We start from the raw sequence: 23,067 nt of genomic DNA, 5'->3' as shown, positions 1-23,067 counted from the left end.
GGGAGCGGGGGGGGGGGCGACACCGGGACCGGGAAACCGCGATGGGGGTACTGGAACGGCGACACCGGGATGGGGAAGCCAGGACCGGGATGAGGACACCGGGACTGGGACCGGGAAACCGGAACGGCGACACCGGGATGGGGAAACCGGGCCCGAGATGGGGACACGCGGGGCCGTGACATGGCCGCGCCCCTCGCAGAGACCACGCCCCTCGCAGGGACCACGCCCACGTAGTAAATAAAGGCGTGGTCAAAATATGTGCGCGCGGGGGGCGTGGCCAGCAGTCGGCGGACGGTCAATGATTGACGCGTGAGGGCGCGGCCAGGGCGCGGCGCTCAATAGGCGTGGCCAGGAGCTGGCTGGCGTCCAATGGGCGGTGCGTGCGTTGTGTGGGGGCGTGTCCCGAGCCGCTCCGCTCAGCCAATCAGCGCCGCGTGCGTGCGCGGGGCGCGGCCGGGGCGGCGCCGCGGCGGGAGCGGAACGGGAGCGCGGAGCGGAGCGGGAGCGGAGATGGAGCGGCGGGGCGGGCTCGGGCTGGCGGCGCTGGGCGCCCTGGGCCGGCGGCTGCTCTGGGCGCTGCCCGCTTACGCCGCGGGGCTGCTGGGGCTCGGGGCGGGCGCCGTGGTGCTCGCCCTGGCGCTCTACGCGGGCTGGCGGCGGCGGCGGCGCGCCCGGGAGCGCGGGATGCGCGCGGCCGAGCGCCTGCACCGCGAAGAAGAAGCGGCGGTGCGCGCCGCCGCCCGCGGGGAGCTGCCGGCCTGGGTAAGGTGCTCCCAAGCCGTTATCGCTGCTGCGGCGCCGTTATCGCCCCGGGGGAAGCCCCGGCGGGATCCCCGCACCGGGCACCGCCTTCCTCTTCCTCCCCCCCACCCTCTCTCGGTGGGAGTTTGGGAAGCGCAGCGGCTCCCGGTGGGACCCCCGGGATTCCCGAGGCTCTCCCGGTTCTGCCGCGCTGCGGGCACCGCTTGAGTTCCCCGCACTTCCCGGGCGGGGCCCGGTTCTCTGCTCCGCTCTGGGTCACGCTTGGCGCACCTGGGGACCCTCCCCAGCCCCGCGCACCCCCGGGACTCCCGACAGCCGCACCGGGACCCCCGACAGCCGCCCCGGGCCCCACCGGAGCTGTCCCGGCACGGGGGGACCCCGCGGCACCGCACGGTCCCCGCTGGGAACCCCGGGCTGTGCCGCGCATCCCGCACCGCTCCCGGTCCCTTCTCTCTGCACCGCTCGGGACCCCCAGAGCCCCCCGGGCATCTCCCGGTCCCCCCGGTGCTGCTCCCCAGCCGCTCCTTGGCTTTCCCGGTGGGGCGGGACCGCACCGAGCCCTGCTCGGAGCTCGCGGCCGTGCGGGACCCCCCGGGATCACCGGGACCCCCCCCCCATCCGCCATCCCCCGGTGGCCGCCCCAGGGCGGGGTCCCCGCGCTCCGCTCCCCGGGACAGCCGCGGTACCGCCCGGGCCTTCCGGCAGTGCCGTGACTCACCGGGCCCGGGGGGGCCGTTTCCTGCCCTCCCCGCGGGCTGGGAGGGGTCCGCACCCCCCACACCGGGACCCCCCTTTTGGGGAGGTGTTGGGGGCTGAGCGGGAGCTTGGGGAAACTGAGGCACGGGGCCAGGAGGGGCCCGGTGTCCCCGGTGGTCCCCGCCGGGCTCAGGGCCCCCCCTCCCTGTCCGTCCCCCCCCCCAGGTCAGCTTCCCGGATGTGGAGCGGGCGGAATGGCTCAACAAGGTGAGGCGTCCGTGTGTCCCTGTGTCCGTGTGTCCGTCTGTGTCCCTGTGTCCGTTTGTCCCTATGTCCGTGTGTCCGTGTGTCCCTGTGTCCGTGTGTCCCTGTGTCCGTGTGTCCGGCCCGCGCCTCCTCCCGCCACTCCCGCGTCCCTCCCTCCATCCCTCCCGCATCCCCCTGTCCCTCCTGCGTCCCTCCCTCCTTCCATCCCTCCTCTGTCCCTCCCTCTCTCTTTCCATCCCTCCCTCCCTCCTCCTTCCCTCTTCTGTCCCTCCCTCCCGCATCCTTCCCTCCCTCCTGGCCTCTTTCCTTCACTCCCTCTGTCCCTCCGTCCCTCTGTCCCTCCGTCCCTCCCTCCCTGTGTCCATCTGTCCATCCCTGCCTCTGTCCATCCCTCCATCCCCAGTGTCCATCCTTCCACTTCCAGTGTCCATCTCCTTTCCCAATGTCCATCCCCCGTGTCCGTCTGTCCATGTCCATCCCCCGTGCCTGTGTCCATCTGTCCATCCCCATGTCCGTGTGTCCATGTGTCCATGCTGGTGTCCGTGTGTCCATCCCAGTGTCCCTGTCCATCTGTCCGTGTGTCCAGCAGCTCCTGGCCTGGCCTGGCCTCCCTGGGGCAGTTCCTGGAGAAGTTCCTGCAGGACAGCGTGGCCCCATCCCCGTGTCCGTGTGTCCATCCCCGTGTCCGTGTGTCCATCCCTGTGTCCGTGTGTCCATCCCGGTGTCCCTGTCCATCTGTCTGGCAGGTCCTGGCCCAGGCCTGGCCATTCCTGGGCCGGTATCTCGAGAAGCTCCTGCAGGACAACGTGGCCTTGTCCTGGTGTCCGTGTGTCCATGTCCGTGTGTCCATCCCGGTGTCCCTGTCCGTCTGTCCATCTGTCCGTGTGTCCGGCAGGTCCTGGCCCAGGCCTGGCCCTTCCTGGGCCGCTATCTCGAGAAGCTCCTGCAGGACTCCGTGGCCCCGGCCATCCGCGCCTCCAGCGCTCACCTGCAGAGCTTCACCTTCACCAGGGTGGACCTGGGACAGAAGGTGACACTGGGGGGGCCCCTGGTGCCATTGACCCCCCCCAGGGACCCCCCCAAAATCACCTCAAGACCCCTCCCACACCCCCCTAGGACCCACATAAGTCCCCCCTAAATCCCCCCAGACCCCGCCAGGAACCCCTAAATCCCCTATAACCCCTCTCAGGATGCCCCAAACCCCCCAGACCCCCCCAGGACCCCCTAAATCTCCCCTAAACCCCTCCAGGACCCCCTAACCCCCCCCCGAAGCCCCCCTAAAGCCCCCCCATGACCCCCTAAATTGTCCCAGACCCCCCAGGACCCCCTAAATCCCCCCCAAACCTCTTCCAGGACCCCCTAAACCTCCCAGAACCCCCTAAACCCCCCAGAACCCCCCTAAAACCCCTATAACCCCTCCCAAGACCCCAGAAATCCCCCCAGACCCCCCCTAAATCCCCCTAAACCCCTCCCAGGACCCCCTAAACCCCCCCAGGACGCCCTAACCTCTCCCTAAAGCTGTCCCAGAACCCCTCTAAATCCCCCCTAAAGACCCCTAGGAACCCCTAAACCCCCCCAGACCCCCTCTAAACCCCGCCCCCAGGACCCCCTAAATCCCCTGACCCCTCCCCCACAAAATACCGAGACCCCCCCCCCAAAAAAAATCCCAAATTCCCCCCCCCCTACAGCCCCTCCGTGTCCTGGGGGTCCAAGCCCACCCTGGAACCCACAAGAAGCAAATCCTGCTGGACCTCAACATCAGGTGAGACACCTGAGGGGGGGTCCCCGAGCTGGGGAGGGGTCCGGGGGAGGTGTGGGGGGGGTCGTGGTGACGCCCCCACCCCAATTTGTGCCCCCCCAGCTACGTGGGCGACGTCCAGATCGACGTGGAGGTGAAGAAATTCTTCTGCAAGGCGGGGGTGAAGGGGATGCAGGTGAGGTTTTGGGGAGAAGGGGGGGGATTTTTGGGGTGGGGGTGGTGTTGAGGGGGGGGGTCCCGGCTCATTGTGGACCCCCCCCCCCCCCCCCCCAGCTCCATGGGGTGCTCAGGATCATCCTGGAGCCGCTGCTGGGGGATGCGCCCATCGTGGGGGCGCTCAGCCTGTTCTTCATCCGCCGCCCGGTGAGACCCCAACGGGGACCCCCCCACGGGAAAAGGGAACGGGAACATGGAGAAAAGGGAACGGGAACATGGGGAAAAGGGAACGGGAACATGGGGAAAAGGGAATGGGAACATGGGGAAAAGGGAACGGGAACATGGGGAAAAGGGAATGGGAACCCCCCACCAAGGGAAAAAGGGAATGGGAACCCCCCACCATGGAATAAAGGGAATGGGAACATGGGGAAAAGGGAATGGGAACATGGGGAAAAGGGAATGGGAACATGGGGAAAAGGGAATGGGAACCCCCCACCACGGGAATAAAGGGAATGGGAACATGGAAAAAAGGGAATGGGAACCCCCCACCAAGGGAAAAAGGGAATGGGAATCCCCCCCATGGAATAAAGGGAATGGGAACATGGAAAAAAGGGAATGGGAACCTGGAAAAAAGGGAATGGGAACCAACCCCCATGGGAAAAAGGGAATGGGAACCCCCCACCAAGGGAAAAAGGGAATGGGAACCCCCCACCATGGAATAAAGGGAATGGGAACATGGAGAAAAGGGAATGGGAACCCCCCACCAAGGGAAAAAGGGAATGGGAACATGGGGAAAAGGGAATGGGAACCCCCCCACCACGGGAATAAAGGGAATGGGAACCCCCTCTCCCACAGGGAAAAGGGAATAGGAACATGGAAAAAAGGGAATGGGAACCAACCCCCATGGGAAAAAGGGAATGGGAATCCCCCCCATGGAATAAAGGGAATGGGAACATGGAGAAAAGGGAATGGGAACCCCCCCCACCATGGAATAAAGGGAATGGGAACCCCCCCCAATAGAAAAAGGGAACGGGAACCCCCCACCATGGGAAAAAGGGAATGCGAACCCCCCCACGGGAATAAAGGGAACGGGACCCCCTCTCCCATGGAAAAAAGGGAACGGGCCCCCCCCCCCCCCCCCACAGGAAAAAGGGAACGGGAACCCCCCCAGGACACAGCGGGAGTGTCCCCCACCCCAAAAAAAGGACCCCAGACCCCTCCAGGACACCCCGGGGGTGGATGCCCCCCCCTCCAAAAAAAGGAACAGAACCCCCTCCCAACAAAAAGGACCCCAGACCCCCCCCAGCACACACTGGGGATTCCCCCACCCCTAAAGGACACCCGGGGGTCTTTCCCTCCCCCAATAAAGACCCCAGACCCCCCCCCAATAAAGACCACCAGGAGTGCCCCTCCCTCTGTTACCCCCCCCCCCCCCCCCATTGCAGACACTGGACATCAACTGGACAGGAATGACCAACCTGCTGGACATCCCGGGGCTCAGGTGAGCCCCCCCCGCTTTTTGGGGACCCTCTGGGGACCCCCCCTGACCGCGTGCCCCCCCCCCGACCGTGTTTGTGTCCCCCCCCCGCCCCAGCTCCATGTCGGACTCGATGATCATGGACAGCATCGCCTCCTACCTGGTGCTGCCCAACCGGCTCCTGGTGCCGCTGCTGCCCGACCTGCCCGAGGCTGCGCGGCTGCGCTGGCCCCTGCCCAGGGTGAGGGGCTGGGGGGGTTCGGGGGGGTCGTGACACCCCCGTTTTACCTTTAGGACCCCCCCATTTTCATTTTCTGACCCTCTCCATTTTTTCCCTTCTGACTGCTCAATTTTACCTTTCTGACCCCTCCATTTTCTCTTTCTGATCCCCTCAATTTTCCCTTTCTCATCTCTGCCATTTTCCCCTTTGGGCACCCCCATTTCCCCCTTCTGACTCCCCCAAATTTCACCCTTTTAACCCCCCCCCCATTTTCCCTTTCTGACCCTCTCCATTTTCTCTGACACCCCCATTTTACCTTTCTGACCCCCCCGAGGCTGCGCTGGCCCCTGCCCAGAGTGAGGGGCTGGGGGGGTTCGGGGGGGTCGTGACACCCCCGTTTTATCTTTAGGACCCCCCCATTTTACCTTTATGACCCCCCCATTTTCATTTTCTCACCCTCTCCATTTTTTCCCTTCTGACCCCTCCGTTTTCTCTTTCTGACCCCCTCAATTTTCCCTTTCTCATCTCTGCCATTTTCCCCTTTGGACACCCCCATTTCCCCCTTCTGACTCCCCCAAATTTCACCCTTTTAACCCCCCCCCATTTTCCCTTTCTGACCCTCTCCATTTTCTCCTTCTGACACCCCCATTTTCCCTTTATGACCCCCCCATTTTACCCTCTGACCCTCTCCCATTATCACTTTCTGACCCCCCCCTCATTTTGTCCTTTGACCCCCCCCCATTTTCCCTCCTTTTCCCCTTTCCCCCTTTCCCCTTTTCCCCTTTTTTTCTTCTCATTTTCCCCTTTTTTTCTTCTTTTCCCCTTTTTTTTCTTCCCCTTTTCCCCTTCCCCCTCCATTCTTTCCACCCCTTTCCCTCCTTTTGTCCCCATTGTCCCCAGGGCGTGGTGCGGGTGTTGCTGGTGACCCTGTTGTCCCCACGGTGACCCTGCTGTCCCCTCTCTGTCCCCAGGGCATGGTGCAGGTGTCGCTGGTGGCTATGTGTCCCCATGGTGACCCTGCTGTCCCCTCATTGTCCCCATGGTGTCCCTGTTGTCCCCATGGTGTCCCTGCTGTCCCCTCTCTGTCCCCAGGGTGTGGTGCGGGTGTCCCTGCTGTCCCTGTTGTCCCCACAGTGACCCTGCTGTCCCCATGGTGACCCTGCTGTCCCCTCTCTGTCCCCATTGTCCCCAGGGCGTGGTGCAGGTGTCCCTGGTGACCCTGCTGTCCCCATGGTGACCCTGCTGTCCCCTCATTGTCCCCATGGTGACCCTGCTGTCCCCATGGTGACCCTGCTGTCCCCTCTCTGTCCCCAGGGCGTGGTGCAGGTGTCCCTGGTGACCCTGCTGTCCCCATGGTGACCCTGCTGTCCCCTCATTGTCCCCATGGTGTCCCTGTTGTCCCCATGGTGACCCTGCTGTCCCCTCTTTGTCCCCATGCTGTCCCTGTTGTCCCCATGGTGACCCTGCTGTCCCCTCATTGTCCCCATGGTGACCCTGCTGTCCCCACAGTGACCCTGCTGTCCCCATGGTGACCCTGTTGTCCCCACGGTGACCCTGCTGTCCCCTCTCTGTCCCCATTGTCCCCAGGGCGTGGTGCGGGTGTCGCTGGTGACCCTGCTGTCCCCATGGTGACCCTGCTGTCCCCTCATTGTCCCCATGGTGTCCCTGTTGTCCCCATGGTGTCCCTGGTGACCCTGCTGTCCCCACGGTGACCCTGCTGTCCCCTCTCTGTCCCCATTGTCCCCAGGGCGTGGTGCGGGTGTCGCTGGTGGCCGCGCGGGCGCTGCGCTCCAAGGATCGGTTCCTGGGCGGGCTCGTCCAGGGCCGCTCAGACCCGTACGCGCTGCTCAGGGTGGGGACACAGGCGGCCACCAGCAGGGTCATCGGGGACAGCCTGGACCCCGTGTGGGACGAGATGTACGAGGTGAGGGGGACAGATGGACAGACAGAGGGACAGGGGGACAGGGGGATGGACAGATGGACACAGGCGGTGACAAGCAGTGTCACTGGGGACAGCCTGGACCCCATGTGGGATGAGATGTACGAGGTGAGAGGGACAGACGGACACAGGGATGGACAGGGGGACAGGGGGATGGACAGATGGACACAGGGATGGACAGGGGGACACGGGGATGGACACCGGGATGGACAGAGGGACACACAGACACAGGGAGGGACACAGGCGGCCACCAGCAGGGATGGATGGACAGAGGGATGGACATCGGGGATGGACGGTGGAGATGGAGGGATGGACACCAGGGATGGACACCAGGGACAGACAAGAAGGGATGGACAGAGGGATGGATGGACACTGGGGACGGACAGAGGGACAGACAGAGGGATGGGGGGATGGACAGAGGGACAGAGGAATGGACAGAGGGACGGACAATGGGGATGGAGGGACGAACACCAGGGATGGATGGCAGGGATGGACAGAGGGATGGATGGACAGAGGGATGGATGGACGGATGGATGGATGGATGGACACTGGGGACGGACAGAGGGACAGACAGAAGGATGGACAGAGGGACAGAGGGACAGAGGAATGGACGGAGGGACGGACAATGGGGATGGAGGGACAGACACCAGGGACGGACAAAGGGATGGATGGATGGCCAGAGGGACAGAGGGACGGACACGGGGCCCCGCCCTGGTCCCCAGGGAGATTTTGGGGACACGGGGACGCCCCGGGGGGCACACGGGACCCCCCATCCCCGCTGTCCCCCCCAGTTCATGGTGCACGAGGTGCCCGGGCAGGAGCTGGAGGTGGAGCTCTTCGACAAGGACCCCGACAAGGACGATCTGCTGGGCAGGTGAGGGGGGCACCCCCAAATTTGGGGAGGGGTCTCCACCCTCTCCCCCCAAATTCCAAAAAATCCCCAGGATTAGGATTAGGATCCCCAAAATCCTAAATCCCCAAATCCCCAAAAATCCCCAAATCCCCAAATCCCCAAATTCCCAAATCTCCAAACCCCCAAACCCCCAAATTCCCAAATCCCCAAATTCCTAAATCCCCAAATCCCCGAAAATCCCCAAATCCCAGAATCCCAAAAATCCCCCAATATTCCCAAATTTCCTCCCCCTAGGATGAAGCTGGACCTGGGGGAGGTGCTCAGAGCTCGGGTGATGGACGAGGTGAGTTCTGGGGGATTTGGGAATTTGGGGTTTGGGGATTTCAGGATTTGAGGATCTGAGGATTTGGGGATTTGGGGATTTTGAGTTTTGGGGGTTCAGGAATTTGGGGATTTGGGGATCTGAGGATTTGGGAATTTGGTGATTTGGGGTTTGGGGATTTGAGGATTTGGGGATGTGAGGATTTGGGGATTTGGGGTTTGGGGGGGGTCGCGCTGATGCCCCCTCCCCATTTTTCCCCTTTTCCCCCTTTTTTCCCCTTTCCCCCCATTTTTCCCATTTTTCCCCTTTTCCCTTTTCCCCCATTTTCCCCATTTTTCCCCCTTTTCCCCTTTTTCCCCTTTTCCCCATTTTCCCCCATTTTCCCCATTTTCCCCATTTTTCCCCATTTTCCCCCCTTTTTCCCCTTTTTCCCCTTTTCCCCCTTTTTCCCTTTCCCCCTTTTTCCCCTTTTTCCCCCTTTTTCCCTTTTCCTCCCCCCTTTCCCCCCATTTCCCCCCCTTTTTCCCCTTTTTCCCTTTTCCCCTTTTCCCCCTTTTCCCCTTTTTCCCCCTTTCCCCCTTTTCCCCCTTTTTCCCCTTTTCCCCATTTTCCCCATTTTTCCCATTTTCCCCATTTTTCCCCTTTTTCCCCTTTTCCCCATTTTCCCCATTTTTCCCATTTTCCCCTTTTCCCCCCTTTTCCCCATTTTCCCCCATTTTTCCCTTTTCCCCCTTTTCCCCCTTTTTCCCCTTTTTCCCCTTTTCCCCATTTTCCCCATTTTTCCCCTTTTCCCCCTTTTCCCCCTTTTTCCCCTTTCCCCATTTTCCCCATTTTCCCCCTTTTCCCCCTTTTCCCCATTTTTCCCATTTTCCCCATTTTTCCCCTTTTTCCCCCAAGTGGTTCCCGCTGCAGGAGGGTGGGCAGGGCCGGCTCCACCTGCGCCTGGAGTGGCTCTCGCTGCTCTCCGATGCCTCCAAGCTGGACCAGGTCAGTCCCGGGACAATTTTGGGGTTCAGCTGTGTTGGAAGGGGGGGGGGGGGGGGGTCCTGCCTTATCAGACCCCTCCCCAAATTTTTGGCCTCCCCCAGGTTTTGGAAAAGAACCAAAAAATCGTGGCCAAGCCTGACCCGCCCTCCTCCGCCATCCTCGTGGTGTATCTGGACAGGGCTGAGGGGCTGCCCGTGAGTCTGGGGGGGGCTGGGGGGGTTGAGGGGGGTCCCGGGGGGGGTCAGAAGTGGGGGACCCCCCCCCTTGACCCCCCGTTTTTGGTGCAGGTAAGGAAAGCAGGCAAGGAGCCCAACCCCGTGGTTCAGGTGTCGGTGCAGGACGTCACCAGGGAGAGCAAGGTGGGAGGGAGGGGTCTGGGGGGGGGGGGTTTGGGGGGTTTTTGGGGGGTTTTGGGGGTCTGACCTGAGCCCCCCCACCCTCCCTAAGGTGGTCTGCAACACCTCAGCCCCCGTGTGGGAGGACGCCTTCCGCTTCTTCCTGCACGACCCCCGCAACCAGGACGTGGATTTCCAGGTGGGACCCCAAAACCCGGCTCTGTGTGCCCCCAAATCCCCTCAAAACCCGGCTCTGTGTGCCCCCAAATCCCCTCAAAACCCGGCTCTGTGTGCCCCCAAATCCCCTCAAAACCCGGCTCTGTGTGCCCCCAAATCCCCCCAAAATCCCAGCTCTGTTTGCCCCCAAATCCCCCCAAAACCCGGCTCTGTTTGCCCCCAAATCCCCCCAAAATCCCGGCTCTGTGTGCCCCCAAACCCCCCCCAAATCCCCCCAAAACCCGGCTCTGTTTGCCCCCAAATCCCCCCAAAACCCGGCTCTGTGTGCCCCCAAATCCCCTCAAAACCCGGCTCTGTGTGCCCCCAAAATCCCGGCTCTGTGTGCCCCCAAATGCCCCCCAAATCCCCCAAAATTCCGGCTCTGTGTGCCCCCAAATCCCCCCAAAACCCGGCTCTGTGTGCCCCCAAATGCCCCCATATTCCCCCCTTTTTTCCCCATATCTTCCCCTCCCTTTTTTCCCCTTTTCCCCCCCATTTCCCCCCCTCTTTCCCCCTTTTTTCTCTCATTTTCCCCTTTTTTTCTCCACCTTTTTTCCCCATTTTCACCCCCATTTTCCCCCTTTCCCCCCCCCCTATTTCCCCCCTTCTTTTTCCCCTCCTCTTCCCCCCCTTTTTCCTCCCCTTTCCCCCCAATTTTTAATCCCATTTCCCCCTTTTCCTCCCCTTTTCTCACCCCTCCTTTCCCCCATTTTTCCCCACCTTTTTTCCCCCTTTTCCCCCCATTCCCCCCTCACTCCTCCCATACTCCCCCATATTCCCCCCCTCAAAATCCCCCCATTGCCCCCCCAAACGTCCCCGCTGTCCCCTCAGGTGAAGGACGACCCCCGCCAGTCCCCCCTGGGCTCTCTGTCGCTGCCTCTGTCGCGACTCCTGGAGTCGCCGTCGCTGTCGCTGGCCGAGCCCTTCCCGCTGCAGCGCTCGGGGCCGGGGGCGCTCCTGCACCTCCAGCTGGAGCTCCGGGTGAGGAGGGGGCTCCGGGGGGGGTCCCGGGGGGGTTTTGGGGTCCCTCTGACCCCCCCCCCATCTCCAGGTGCTGTTTCCGGAGCCCCCCGAGCCCGGCGCGGCCACCCCGGGACAGGCGGAGCCCCCCAAAGGTGACACCGAGGGACCCCCCCGGAGACCGAGCCGGGCCGGGCCCGACCCCCGCTCCGGCACCGAGGTGGGGAGGGGGCCTGGGGGGTCCTGGGGGGGTCTTAGGGGGTCCTGGGAGGGTTATGGGGGGGGGGTCTTGGGGGGGTTATGGGGGTCCTGGGGGGTCCTGAGGGGCTTATGGGGGGCGGTCTTGGGGGGGTTATGGGGGTCCTGGGGGGGTCCTGGGGGGTCCTGGGAGGGTTATGGGGGGGTTATGGGGGTCCTGGGGGGTCCTGAGGGGCTTATGGGGGGGGTCCTGGGGGGGTTATGGGGGTCTTGGGGGGGTTATGGGGGTCCTGGGGGGGTTATGGGGGGGGGTCCTGGGGGGGTTATGGGGGTCTTGGGGGGGTCCTGAGGGGGTTATGGGGGTCCTGGGGGGTTATGGGGGTCCTGGGAGGTCTTGGGGGGGGTTCTGGGGGGTCCTAGGAAGACCTGAGGGGGTCCTGGGGGGGTTCTGGCAGTCAGGATGGGGGTCAGGGATTTTGGGATGGGGTCCTGGAGGGTCCTGGGAGGGTCTTGGGTGGTCGTGAGGAGGTTCTGGGGAGTCTTGGGGGGTCCTGGGGGGTTTCTGGGGGGTCGGGGGGGTCCTGGGGAGTCTTGGGGGGTCCTGAGGGGGTCCTGGGGGGGGAGTTCTGGGGGGTTATAGGGGTCCTGGGGGATAGTGGGGGGTCCTGGGGATGGGGGTGGGGGCCCTGGGAGGGTCTTGGGGGGTCCTGAGGGGGTCTTGGGGGGGTTCTGGGGGGGGGGGGGGGTCCTGGGTGTCAAGATGGGGGCAGGGATTTTGAGGAGGGGTCTTGGGGAGTCCTGGGGGGTCCTGAGGGTCAGGATGGGGATCCTGGGGGGTTCTAGGGGTGAGGGTGGGGGGGTCCTGGGGGGGACTTGGGCGGTCTTGGGGTGGTTCTGGGGGGTCCTGGGGGTGTCTCGGGGGGTCCTGGGGGTGTCTCGGGGGGTCCTGGGGGTGAGGGTGGGGGTCCTGGAGGGTCAGGGATTTTTTGGGGGGGGGGCCTGGGGAGCTCTTGAGGGGGTTCCCGGTGCTCCCGGGGCTGTCCTTGGGTCTGTCCCGTCCCTCGGTCCCCCCGCGCAGCTCCCGGTGTCCCAGTGGTCCCGGGGGGGGTTCAGGGCTGTCCGGTGGTCCCGGGGGTGTCCGTGGGTCTGTCCGGTCCGTCGGTCAGTTCCCGGTGTGTTCCCGTTCTCCCCGGTTCCAGCGGGTGCTGCGGGTGCAGCTCCTGGAGGCCGCGGATCTCGTGGCCAAGGACCAGCGGCTCGGGGGGTCCCGGTGGTCCCGGGGGGGTTCAGGGTGTCCGTGGGTCTGTCCGGGGGTGTCCGTGGGTCTGTCCGGTCCGTCGGTCCCTCACCTCCCGGGGTTCCCGGTGTGTTCCCGGTGCCCAGCGGGTGCTGCGGGTGCAGCTCCTGGAGGCCGCGGATCTCGTGGCCAAGGACCAGCGGCTCGGGGGCCTCGTGCGGGGCCGCTCCGACCCCTACGCCGAGACCCGCGCGGGCGGGAGCCGCTTCCGGAGCCGCGTGGTGCGAGAGGAGCTGAACCCGCGCTGGAACGAGAGCTACGAGGTAAACTGAGGCACGGGGAAACTGAGGGGAAACTGAGGGGAAACTGAGGCACGGGGAACTGAGGGGAAACTGAAACACCGGCAAACTGGGGGGAAACTGAGGCACGGGAAACTGAGGCATGGGAAACTGAGGGGAAACTGAGGGGAAACTGAGGCACGGGGAACTGAGGGGAAACTGAAACACCGGCAAACTGGGGGGAAACTGAGGCACCAGAAACTGAGGCACGAGGAAACTGAGGGGAAACTGAGGCACGGGGAAATTGAGGGGAAACTGAAGCACCGGAAACTGAGGGGAAACTGAGGCACAGGAAACTGAGGGAAACTGAGGCACCGGAAACTGAGGGGAAACTGAGGCACAGGAAACTGAGGGAAACTGAGGCACCGGAAACTGAGGCACGGGAAGCTGAGGGAAACTGAGGGGAAACTGAGGCGAAACTGAGGCACAGGGAAACTGAGGGGAAACTGAGGCACGGCACCGGGAAACTGAGGCACGGCACTGGGGAAACTGAGGCACGGGGAAACTGAGGCACGGGAGTGCTTCTGGAATGGGAAACTGAGGCACGGCACCGGGGGGAAACTGAGGCACGGCACCAGGGAAACTGAGGGGAAACTGAGGCACAGGGAAACTCAGGCACGGCACCGGGGGGAAACTGATGCACGGGAGAGGGGAAACTGAGGCATGGCAGGGGGGGAAACTGAGGCACGGGGAAACTGAGGCATGGGAGGGGGGGAAACTGAGGCACAAGAAGGGAAACTGAGGCACGGCACAGGGAAACGGGGGGAAAAGGGAAACTGAGGCACAGGGGTGGTTCTGGAAGGGGAAACTGAGGCACAGGGAAACTGAGGCACGGGGAAACTGAGGCACAAGAGGAACATGGAGCAATGATGATCAAGGATTTGGATTTTGCCGCCCCCAGGTGATCGTGGACGATGTCCCGGGGCAGGACGTGGAGTTCGACCTCTTCGACAAAGACATCGACAAGGACGATTTCCTGGGCAGGTGGGGAACTGGGGGGGACTGGGGGGTCCGGAGGGGATTTGGGGGAATTTTGGGGGAATTCCTGGGGGTCTGGAAGGGATTTGGGGGGGATTTATGGGGGTCTGGAGGGGATTTGGGGGGTCTGGAGGGATTTGGAAGGTCCAGAGGGGATTTGGGGGAATTTCTGGGGGTCTGGAGGGGATTTGGGGGAATTTCTGGGGGGTGTGGAGGGGATTTAGGGGGTCTGGAGGGATTTGGAAGGTCCAGAGGGGATTAGGGGGAATTTATGGGGGTCAGGAGGGGTTTTGGGGGGATTTGGGGGGTCAGGAGGGGATTTGGGGGGATCTAGAGTGGATTTTGGGGGATTTCTGGGGGTTCTGGAGGGGATTTGGGGGGTTTTGGGGGATTTTCTGGGGTTTGGGGGTTTTGGGTATTTTTGGGGGGGGTTTGGGGTTTTTTGGGGGTTTTCAGGGGGGGTTTTCGGGGGGGTTTTGGGGGTTTTTCGGGGGGGTCTCACCCCGTGCCCCCCCCCAGGTGCAAGGTGCCCCTCAGGAGGGTCCTGAGCAGCCGCGTCGTGGATGAGGTGGGGAAGGGGCTGGGGGAGGGGGGCTCTGAGGGGGTCTCACCTTTTTGGGGGGTGGGGTCTCACCTGGAGGGGGCTTATCAAGGTGGGGGGGGATCTGAATGATTGAGGGGGGGGTCTCACAAAGTGGGGAGGGGTCTCAAGAGGGAGAGTCTCATGGGTTTGGGGGGGTCACAATGATCGGGGGGGTGTCACAAAGTGAGGAGGGGTCTCACGGATATGGGGGGGGTCTCAGGAATTGAGGGGGGGTCTCAGGAAGTGAGGAGGAGTCTCACGGATGGGGGGGGCTCTCTCAGCGATATAGGGGGGTCTCACAAAGTGAGGAGGGGTCTCAAGAGGGAGAGTCTCATCGGTTTGGGGGGGGTCTCAATGATTGGGGGGGGTCTCACGGATTGAGGGGGGGTCTCACGGATTGAGGGGGGGTCTCAGCGATATGGGGGGGTCTCACAGAGTGAGTGGGGGTCTCAGGGAGTGAGGGGGGGTCTCAGGGACTGAGGGGGGGTCTCACAAGGTGAGTGGGGGTCTCATTTCCCCCCCCCCGCAGTGGCTGCCCCTCCAGGACGTTCGCTCGGGGCGGCTCCACGTGCGCCTGGAGAGCCTCGAGCCACGGCCCAGCCCCGAGCTGCTGGACAGGGTGCGGACCCCAGACCCAAACCGGGGACCCCAGACCCATCCTACAGACCCCAGACCCATCCTAGAGGCCCCAAATCCATCCCTAAAAACCCCAAACCCACTGCAGGGACCCCAGACCCGTCCTACAGACCCCCAGACCCACCGACCCCAAATCCCCTCCCCATGGACCCCAGACCCATCCCAGGCACCCCAAACCCACCGACCCCAGACCCCTCTCTACAAACCCCAGACCCCTCCCGGGGGTCTCCCCGCCCCCTGTGCGACCCCCGACCCACCCAAACCCCCTCCCCATGGACCCCAAACCCCCTTCCACAAACCCCAAACCCACCCTATCCCATTTCCCCCCTTTCCTCTCCCCAATCCCCGCCCTCCTGGGGACCCCGGCCCACCCCGGTGCGACCCCCGCCCACCCCGACACGAGCCCCGCCCACCCCGGTGCGAGCCCCGCCCACCCCGAAACGAGCCCCGCCCACCCCGGTGCGACCCCCGCCCACCCCGACACGAGCCCCGCCCACCCCGACACGAGCCCCGCCCACCCCGGTACGGCCCCGCCCACCCCGATACGAGCCCCGCCCACCCCGGTACGGCCCCGCCCACCCCGGTGCGACCCCCGCCCACCCTTTGCCCCCCCCAGGTCCTGCACACCAACGCCCTCCTGCAGCCCCAGCACGGCCCGGAGCTCTCGGCCGCGCTGCTCCGCGTGTACCTGGACAGAGCCGCGGATCTGCCGGTGAGGGAGACACCAAAAATGGGTCAAAATGGCCCAAAATGGCCCCAGAATGGCTCCAAATGGCCCCAAATGGAGCCAAAATGGCTCCAAATGGTGCCAAAATGGCCCCAGAATGGACCCAAATGGCCCTAAAATGGCCCCAGATGACCCGAAAATGGCTCCAAAATGGCCCCAAAATTGATCCAAATGGCCCCAAATGGAGCCAAAATGGCCCCCAAATGACCCCAAAATGGCCCGAAATGACCCCAGATGTCCCCAAAATGTCCCCAAAACATCCCCAAAACTACTCCAAATGTCCCTGAATGTCCCCAGATGTCCCCAAAATGTCCCCAAATTGTCCCCAAATGTCCACAAAATGTCCCCAAATGTCCCCCCCAGCTCCTGAAGGGCTCCCAGCCCCCCTCAGCCTTTGCCAGCCTGGCCGTGGGCGACGCCTCCTTCAGAACCAAGGTGGGCTTTGGGGGGTTCGGGGGGCTTTGGGGGGGGATCCCAGGGTCTCTCAGCTCCTCAATTTCTCCCCCCTTCCCCAGAGCTGCCCCCCCTGCACGGAGCCCGTGTGGGATGAAGGCTTCTCCTTCCTCATCAGGCGCCCGCACCTGGAGACCCTGGAGCTGCAGGTGGGGGGGGGGGGCGTGAATTGGGGGGGGGGGGGGGGGGCGTGAATTGGGGGGCGTCTCATTGACAGGGGAGTGGGTGTGAATTGGGGGGGGGGGGTCTCACGGATTGGGGAGGGTCCCATGGATTGGGGGGGTCTCATTGGCAGGGGAGGGGTCTCATTGAGGGGGGGTCTCATGGGTTGGGGGGGGGGGTCTCACAAATTGGGGGAGGGGTCTCATAGAGAGGGGGGATCTCATGGCTGGGGTCCTCACGAATTGGGGGGGGGTCTCATTGATTGGGGAGGGGTCTCATCACTGGGGTTCTCATAAAATGAGGGGGGGTCTCACCAGGGGATCTCATAGAGAGAGAGGGGGGGGGATCTCCCGGTTTGGGGGGGGGTCTCTGTGCTGGGTTTCTCACAAAATGAGGGGGAGATCTCACAGAGGATTGGGGAGGGGTCTCTGATCGGTTCTCCGGAACTGGGGCGGGGTCTCTGATGGTTCTCCCAGATTGGGGCGGGGTCTCTGATCGGTTCTCTCAAATTGGGCCAGGGTCTCTGATGGGTTCTCCTGAATTGGGCCAGGGTCTCTGCCCGGTTCTCTCAAACTGGGGAGGGGTCTCTGCCCGTTTCTCCCGGATTGGGGCGGGGTCTCTGCCCGGTTCCCTCAGTCCGGGCCCGGTCTCTGCCCGGTTCCCTCAGTCCGGGCCCGGTCTCTGCCCGGTTCCCTCAGACCAGGCCGGGGTCTCTGCCTGGTTCCCTCAGTCCGGGCCGGGGTCTCTGCCCGGCTCCCTCAGACCGGGCCGGGGTCTCTGCCCGTTTCTCTCAGTCCGGGCCGGGGTCTCTGCCCGTTTCTCTCAGTCCGGGCCGGGGTCTCTGCCCGGTTCCCTCAGACCGGGCCGGGGTCTCTGCCCGTTTCTCTCAGTCCGGGCCGGGGTCTCTGCCCGGTTCCCTCAGACCGGGCCGGGGTCTCTGCCCGTTTCTCTCAGTCCGGGCCGGGGTCTCTGCCCGTTTCTCTCAGACCGGGCCCGGTCTCTGCCCGGTTCCCTCAGTCCGGGCCGGGGTCTCTGCCCGGCTCCCTCAGACCGGGCCCGGTCTCTCCGCAGGTCCGGGCCGAGGCGGGGCCGGCCCTGGGCTCTCTGACGCTGCCCCTGGCGCGGCTGCTGCCCCGGCCCGGGCTCGGCACCGACGGGTGGGAGCCCCTGGCCGGGGGGGGGCGGATCCTGCTCAGGGCACAGCTCGGGGTGAGTGGGGGTCCCCAAGAATGGGGAGGGGTCCCTGGGGTGGGGTCCCCTGGAATGAGTGGGGGTCCCTCGGGGGGTCCCAGGGGTGGGTGGGGGTCCCCCAGGGGCTGGGGGGGCGAGGGGAGACCCCCTGACCCTAGCACTCCCCCCCATAATGAGTCGGGGTCCCCAGGGTGGCTGGGGGTCCCTCGGGGTCACCCAGGGGTTGGGGGGTGATGGGAACCCCCCCCCGGAATGAGTGGGGGTCCCCCCGGGGTAGGTGGGGGTCCCTCGGGTGGGTGAGGGGTCCCTGGAATGAGTGGGGGTCCCATGGGGTGGGTGAGGGTCCCCAGGGGTGGGTGGGGGCTGGGGGGGCGAGGAGAGACCCCTCCCCGACCTCAAACTGTCCCCCAGAATGAGTGGGGGTCCCCCAGGATGAGTGGGGGTCCCTCGGGATCCCCTGAGGCGAGTGAGGGTCCCAGGGGCTGAATGAGGGTCCCCAGGGGTGGGTGGGGGTCCCTGGAATGAGTGGGGGTCCCCAGGGGTGGGTGGGGGTCCCTCGGGGGGTCCCTCTGACCCCCGCCCCCCCCGCAGGTCCTGGTGCCGCTGGAGGTTGAGGAGGGGGCGGCCCGGAGAGGCCCCGAGGGGGGGGACCCGGAGCGGCCCCAGGAGGAGGAGGAGGAGGAGGAGGAGCCGAGGGGGGAGGAAGATGAGCAGCGAGGGGCGGGGGGGCTGCGCCAGCGCCTGGTGCCGGCGGACAGGTGGGAACGGGGGGGGCTGCACCCCCAAATTCCCAAATTCCAACACCCCCAGACCCCAAATTCCCAAATTCCAACACCCCCAGACCCCAAATTCCCAAATTTCAAACCCCCCAAAATTCCCAAATTCCAACACCCCCAGACCCCAAATTCCCGAATTTCAAACCCCCCAAAATTCCCAAATTCCAACACCCCCAGACCCCAAATTCCCAAATTTCAAACCCCCCAAAATTCCCAAATTCCAACACCGCCAGACCCCAAATTCCCGAATTTCAAACCCCCCAAAATTCCCAAATTCCTGAATTTCAAACCCCCCAAAATTCCCAAATTCCAACACCCCCAGACCCCAAATTTCCGAATTTCGGGGGGGGAGGGAATTGTGTCAGTGCCCCCCCCCCGGCAGACAGGTGGGGACGGGGGGGGCTGCACCCCAAAATTCCCAAATTCCAACACCCCCAGACCCCAAATTCCCAAATTCCCAACACCCCCAGAGGTGCAGGGGGGGGTTTTTGGGGTGCTGGGTGGGGAGGGGGCTGCAACCCCAATTTCCCGAATTCCCAACCCCCCTCAGACCCCAAATTCCCGAATTCCCGCCCCCCCTCAGAGATGCAGGGATGGATTTTGGGGGGCTCGGGGTGCTCGGGGGGGTCTCGCACCCCAAATTCCCGAATTCCCGCCCCCCCAGGCGCCCCCAGCCCACGCAGGGGCCCCGGGTGCTGCTCTCGCTCCGGTTCCAGCGCGAGCAGCGCCGCCTCGTGGCCATCGTGCACAGCTGCAGGTGAGGCCGAGACCCCCCCAGACCCCCCCAAAATCACCCCGGGACCCCCAGACCCCCCCCAAACCCTCCCCAGGACCCCCCAGACCTCCCCAGAACCCCCTGAGGACCCCCAGGAACCCCAAACCCTGACCCCAAACCCTCCCAAAAACCCCCTGAGGACCCCCCAGACCTTCCCCAGGAACCCCAAAGCCTGAACCCCCAAACCCTGAATCCCTGAACCCCCAAACCTTCCCCAGGACCCCCAAACCTCCCAAACTCTGAACCCCCAAACCCTCCTGAAAACCCTCTGAGGACCCCCCAAACCTTCCCCAGGAATCCCAAACCCTGAACCCCCAAACTCTGAACCCCCAAACATCCCCAGGACCCCCAAACCCTGACCCCTAAACCCTGCCCTGAATCCCCAAACCCTCCCCAGGACCCTCAAACCCCCAAACCCTGAACCCCCAAGCCCTCCCCAGCCCCCCCCAACATCCCCAGGACCCCCCCCAGCCCCCCCCAAGTTTGGGGTCCCCCCCGAGCACCCCCAAACCTCCCCAGGGACCTGCGGGCGGCCTCCAAGGACCTGCCCGACCCCTACGTGTCCCTGGTGCTGCTCCCCGAGCGCAGCCGCGCCACCAAGCGCAAAACGGGGGTGCAGAAACGGACCCTGAACCCCGAGTTCAATGAGAGGTGAGGGGGGGGCCCTGGGGAGGGGTCTCGGGGGGTCACACACTGAACTGGGGGGGCTGGGAGAGGTTGAGGAGGAGTTGGAGCTCTGGGAGCTTCGGGTTTGGGGGGTCCTGAGGGGGTCCTGGGGAGGATTTGGGGTGTCCAGGGGAGGATTTGGGGGCCTCTGGGGAGGATTTAGGGGGTTTGGGGGCCCTGGGGGGGTCCTGGGGAGGGTTTGGGGGGTCCCGAGGGCTTTTTAGGGAGGGTCCTGGGGAAGGTCCCGGGGGTCCCCAGAGGGATTTTGGGGAGGGGTTTGGGGGGTCCCGGGGGTTTCCAGGGGATTTTGGGGAGCGTTTGGGGGTCCCGGGGGTTTCCAGGGGATTTTGGGGAGGGATTTGGGGGTCCCGGGGGTCCTGGGGAAGGTCCCGGGGGTCCCCAGAGGGATTTTGGGGAGGGGTTTGGGGGTCCCGAGGGGGTTTTGGGGAGGGTCCCAGGGGTTTCCAGGGGATTTTGGGGAGGGTTTGGGGGTCCCGGGGCTTTCCAGGGGATTTTGGGGAGGGTTTGGGGGTCCCGGGGGTTTCCAGGGGATTTTGGGGAGGGGTTTGGGGGTTCCCCAGAGGGATTTCGGGGAAGGTTTGGGGGTCCCGGGGGTCCCAGCCCCTCTCGGTGCCCCAGGTTCGAGTGGGAGCTGCCCCCGGAGGAGGCCCCGCGGCGCCGCCTCGAGGCCACCGTGAAATCCTCGGTGAATTTCGTGACCCGGGAGAAGGAGACGCTGGGCAAGGTCCGGGGGTCCCGGGGGTCCTGGGGAGAGTTTGGGGATCCCCAGGAGGTTTTGGGGGGTCTGGGGGTCCCAGGGGGTCCTGGGGAGAGTTTTGGAGGGGTCTGGGGGTCCCAGGGGGTCCTGGGGATGCTCGGGGGGTCCTGGGGAGGGTTTGGGGGTTCAGGGTTTGCAGGGTCTGGGGGTGCCCAGGGGGTTTTGGGGAGGGTTTGAGGGGTCCCAGGGGGTCCTGGGGATGCTCGGGGGGTCCTGGGGAGGGTCTGGGGATCCCCAAGGGGTTTTGGGGAGGGTTTGGGGGGTCTGGGGGTCCTCAGGGAGTCATGGGCAGCGCTCGGGGGCTTTGGGTTTGGGGAGTCTGGGGGTGCCGAGTGGGGTTTTTGGGGAGGTCTGGGGGTCCCCAAGGGGTTTTGGGGATGCTGGGAGGAATTTGGGGAGGGTTTGGGGGTCTGGCGGAGCTGGGGGGTCCTGGGGAGGGATTGGGGGTTCAGGGTTTGGGGGGGTCTGGCAGTTTCCAGGGGATCCTGGGGAGGGATTGGGGGTCCCCAGGAGGTTTTGGGGGCTCTGGGGGTCCCCAGTGGGTTTTGGGGAGCGTTTGGGGGGCTCTGGGGGTGCCGCTGGAGCCCCCCCAGACCCTTTTTTCCACCCCCCCCCCCCACAGCTGCAGCTGGAGCTGGCCCAGGTGGATCTGAGCGAGGGGGACCCGCGCTGGTGAGGGGGGCTGGGGGTCCTGGGGGGTCCTGGGGAGGGTTTGGGGGGTCTGGGGGTCCCTAAAGGGGTCCTGGGGAGGGTTTGGGGGGTCTGGGGGTCCCTAAAGGGGTCCTGGGGAGGGTTTGGGGGGTCTGGGGGTCCTCAGAGGGTCCTGGGAAGTTTGGGGGGTCTGGGGGTCATCAGAGGGTCCTGGGGAGGGACTGGGGGGTCCTGAGGGGCTCCTGAAAAGGTTTGGGGGGTCTGGGGGCTCCTGAAGAGGTCCCGGGGAAGGTTTGGGGGGTCCTGGGGGGTTCTAGGAAGGGTCTGGGGGATCCTCAGGGGGGTTTGGGGGGGTCTGTGGGGTGGTGGGGAGGGGTCTGTGATGTGGGGAGGGGTCTCTGATGTGTCCCCCCCTCATTCCCCATACAGGTACGAGCTGCAGGACGAGCGGAGCCTCCCCTGAATTTGGGGACCCCCCCCCCACAAATCCCCACGGGGGGGGCTCGGGACCCCCCCCCCCACCAAAGAGGCGCTGGGACCCCCCCCCAGCGCCCCCCACCCCCCCCAGGACTGTTCCTGAGCTGGTGCCTTGCGACCCCCCCCAAAAAGAGACCCCGAGAGACCCCCGGGGTTCTGTGCCCCCCCCCCCACACCGGGGGCGCTTCTTGGAGCCGCTGCTGCCACCGCCGGGGCTGTCCCCAAGGTGCCACCAAGATGCCACCCCCGGGTGTCCCCAGGATGTCCCCGAGTGTCCCCGGGTTATCACCGGGATGTCCCCAAGATGTCACCGCCGGGATGTCCCCGAATGTCACTGGGATGTCCCCAGGATATCACCGGGATGTCACCGCTGGGATGTCCCCAAGGTGTCCCCAAGGTGCCACTGCCGGGATATCACTGGGACATGACCGGGATGTCCTTGGATGTCACTGGGATGTCAGCGGGTGCCACCGGGATGTCCCTGGATGTCACCACTGGGATGTCACCGAGATATCACTGGGATGTCCCCGAATGTCACTGGGATGTCACCGCGTTATCACCACTGGGATGTCGTCACTGGGATGTCACCGAGATATCACCAGGACATCCCCGGGTGTCACCAGGATGTCCCCAGACATCGCCGGGATGTCCCCAAGGTGTCCCCGGATGTCACCACCAGGATGTCCCTGGATGTCCCCAAGGTGTCACCGCTGGGATGTCACCGGGTGCCACCAGGATGTCCCTGGGATGTCCCCAAGGTGTCACTGCTGGGATGTCACCGGGTGCCACCAGGATGTCCCTGGAATGTCACCGGGTGTCCCCAGGATGCCCCTGGATGTCCTCAGGATGTCCCCAAGGTGTCACCACTGGGATGTCCCCAGGATGCCACCGAGATGCCACCGCCAGGCCACTGCTGCGATGCCACCATCGTGCCGCCCCCGGGGTGTCCCCGGGCTGTCACCGCGCTGCCGCCACCGCCGTGCAACGCCCTCCCCTTGCCCGCGCTAATAAAGGAGGGAGGACACGGCCTCGCTGTCCCATCTGTCACCCCCGCGGTGGCCCCAGCCTGGGGACCCTCCTGGCGTGGCCCCAAAGTGGAGAGGGGGTCCTGGGGGTGTCCCTGGGGGTGTCCCCTGTGGGATTGGCCCCAAAATGGGGGTGGGTGTCCCTGAGGTGTCCCCTCTGTAATGTCCCCATGGGGGTGTCCCCGTGGGTGTGCCTCCTGTGATGTCCCCTCTGCGATGTCCCCTCATGGGGGTGTCCCTGTGTTTGTCCCCTCTGTGCTGTCCCCGTGGGGGCGTCCCCTCGGCCTGGGGTGTCCCTGAGGTGTCCCCTCTGTAATGTCCCCATGGGGGTGTCCCCGTGGGTGTCCCCCCTGTGATGTCCCCTCTGCAATGTCCCCATGGGTGTCCCCTGCGTTGTCCCCTCTGCGATGTCCCCATGGGGGTGTCCCTGCGATGTCCCCTCTCTGATGTCCCCTCTGCGATGTCCC

At 64.7% G+C, this 23,067-nt stretch overlaps 1 protein-coding gene across 1 annotated transcript; it reads left to right on the top strand.

The window, feature by feature from the left end:
- The first annotated feature begins 480 nt into the window (after nucleotides 1–480).
- ESYT1 (extended synaptotagmin 1) lies at nucleotides 481–22,623 on the top strand. Its single transcript, XM_036399754.2, has 31 exons — nucleotides 481–762; nucleotides 1,684–1,725; nucleotides 2,621–2,755; nucleotides 3,414–3,487; nucleotides 3,587–3,659; nucleotides 3,758–3,847; nucleotides 5,086–5,141; nucleotides 5,235–5,358; nucleotides 7,085–7,261; nucleotides 8,068–8,150; nucleotides 8,424–8,472; nucleotides 9,349–9,438; nucleotides 9,540–9,632; nucleotides 9,726–9,797; nucleotides 9,886–9,972; nucleotides 10,821–10,970; nucleotides 11,041–11,169; nucleotides 12,531–12,707; nucleotides 13,624–13,706; nucleotides 14,220–14,268; nucleotides 14,813–14,902; nucleotides 15,536–15,631; nucleotides 16,010–16,081; nucleotides 16,162–16,248; nucleotides 17,333–17,470; nucleotides 18,044–18,210; nucleotides 18,893–18,985; nucleotides 19,523–19,654; nucleotides 20,309–20,414; nucleotides 21,070–21,119; nucleotides 21,528–22,623. The coding sequence occupies exons 1-31, from the start codon at nucleotides 511–513 to the stop codon at nucleotides 21,559–21,561; spliced, it is 3,150 nt and encodes a 1,049-aa protein (XP_036255647.1). The 5' UTR covers nucleotides 481–510; the 3' UTR covers nucleotides 21,562–22,623.
- Nucleotides 22,624–23,067: the final 444 nt, after the last annotated feature.

Source organism: Molothrus ater, chromosome 30 (assembly GCF_012460135.2).
Source record: "Molothrus ater isolate BHLD 08-10-18 breed brown headed cowbird chromosome 30, BPBGC_Mater_1.1, whole genome shotgun sequence".
Lineage (NCBI taxonomy): Eukaryota > Metazoa > Chordata > Aves > Passeriformes > Icteridae > Molothrus > Molothrus ater.
This window is presented reverse-complemented; position numbering and strand designations above follow the sequence as displayed.

Bases quoted from the DNA above. Each gene is read 5' to 3' on its own strand.
- ESYT1 (XM_036399754.2), top strand. From the start codon at position 511: ATGGAGCGGCGGGGCGGGCTCGGGCTGGCGGCGCTGGGCGCCCTGGGC. The intron at 763-1,683 runs GTAAGGTGCTCC...CCCCCCCCCCAG, and splicing joins GCGGGGAGCTGCCGGCCTGG to GTCAGCTTCCCGGATGTGGA. The intron at 18,986-19,522 runs GTGAGGCCGAGA...AAACCTCCCCAG, and splicing joins GCCATCGTGCACAGCTGCAG to GGACCTGCGGGCGGCCTCCA.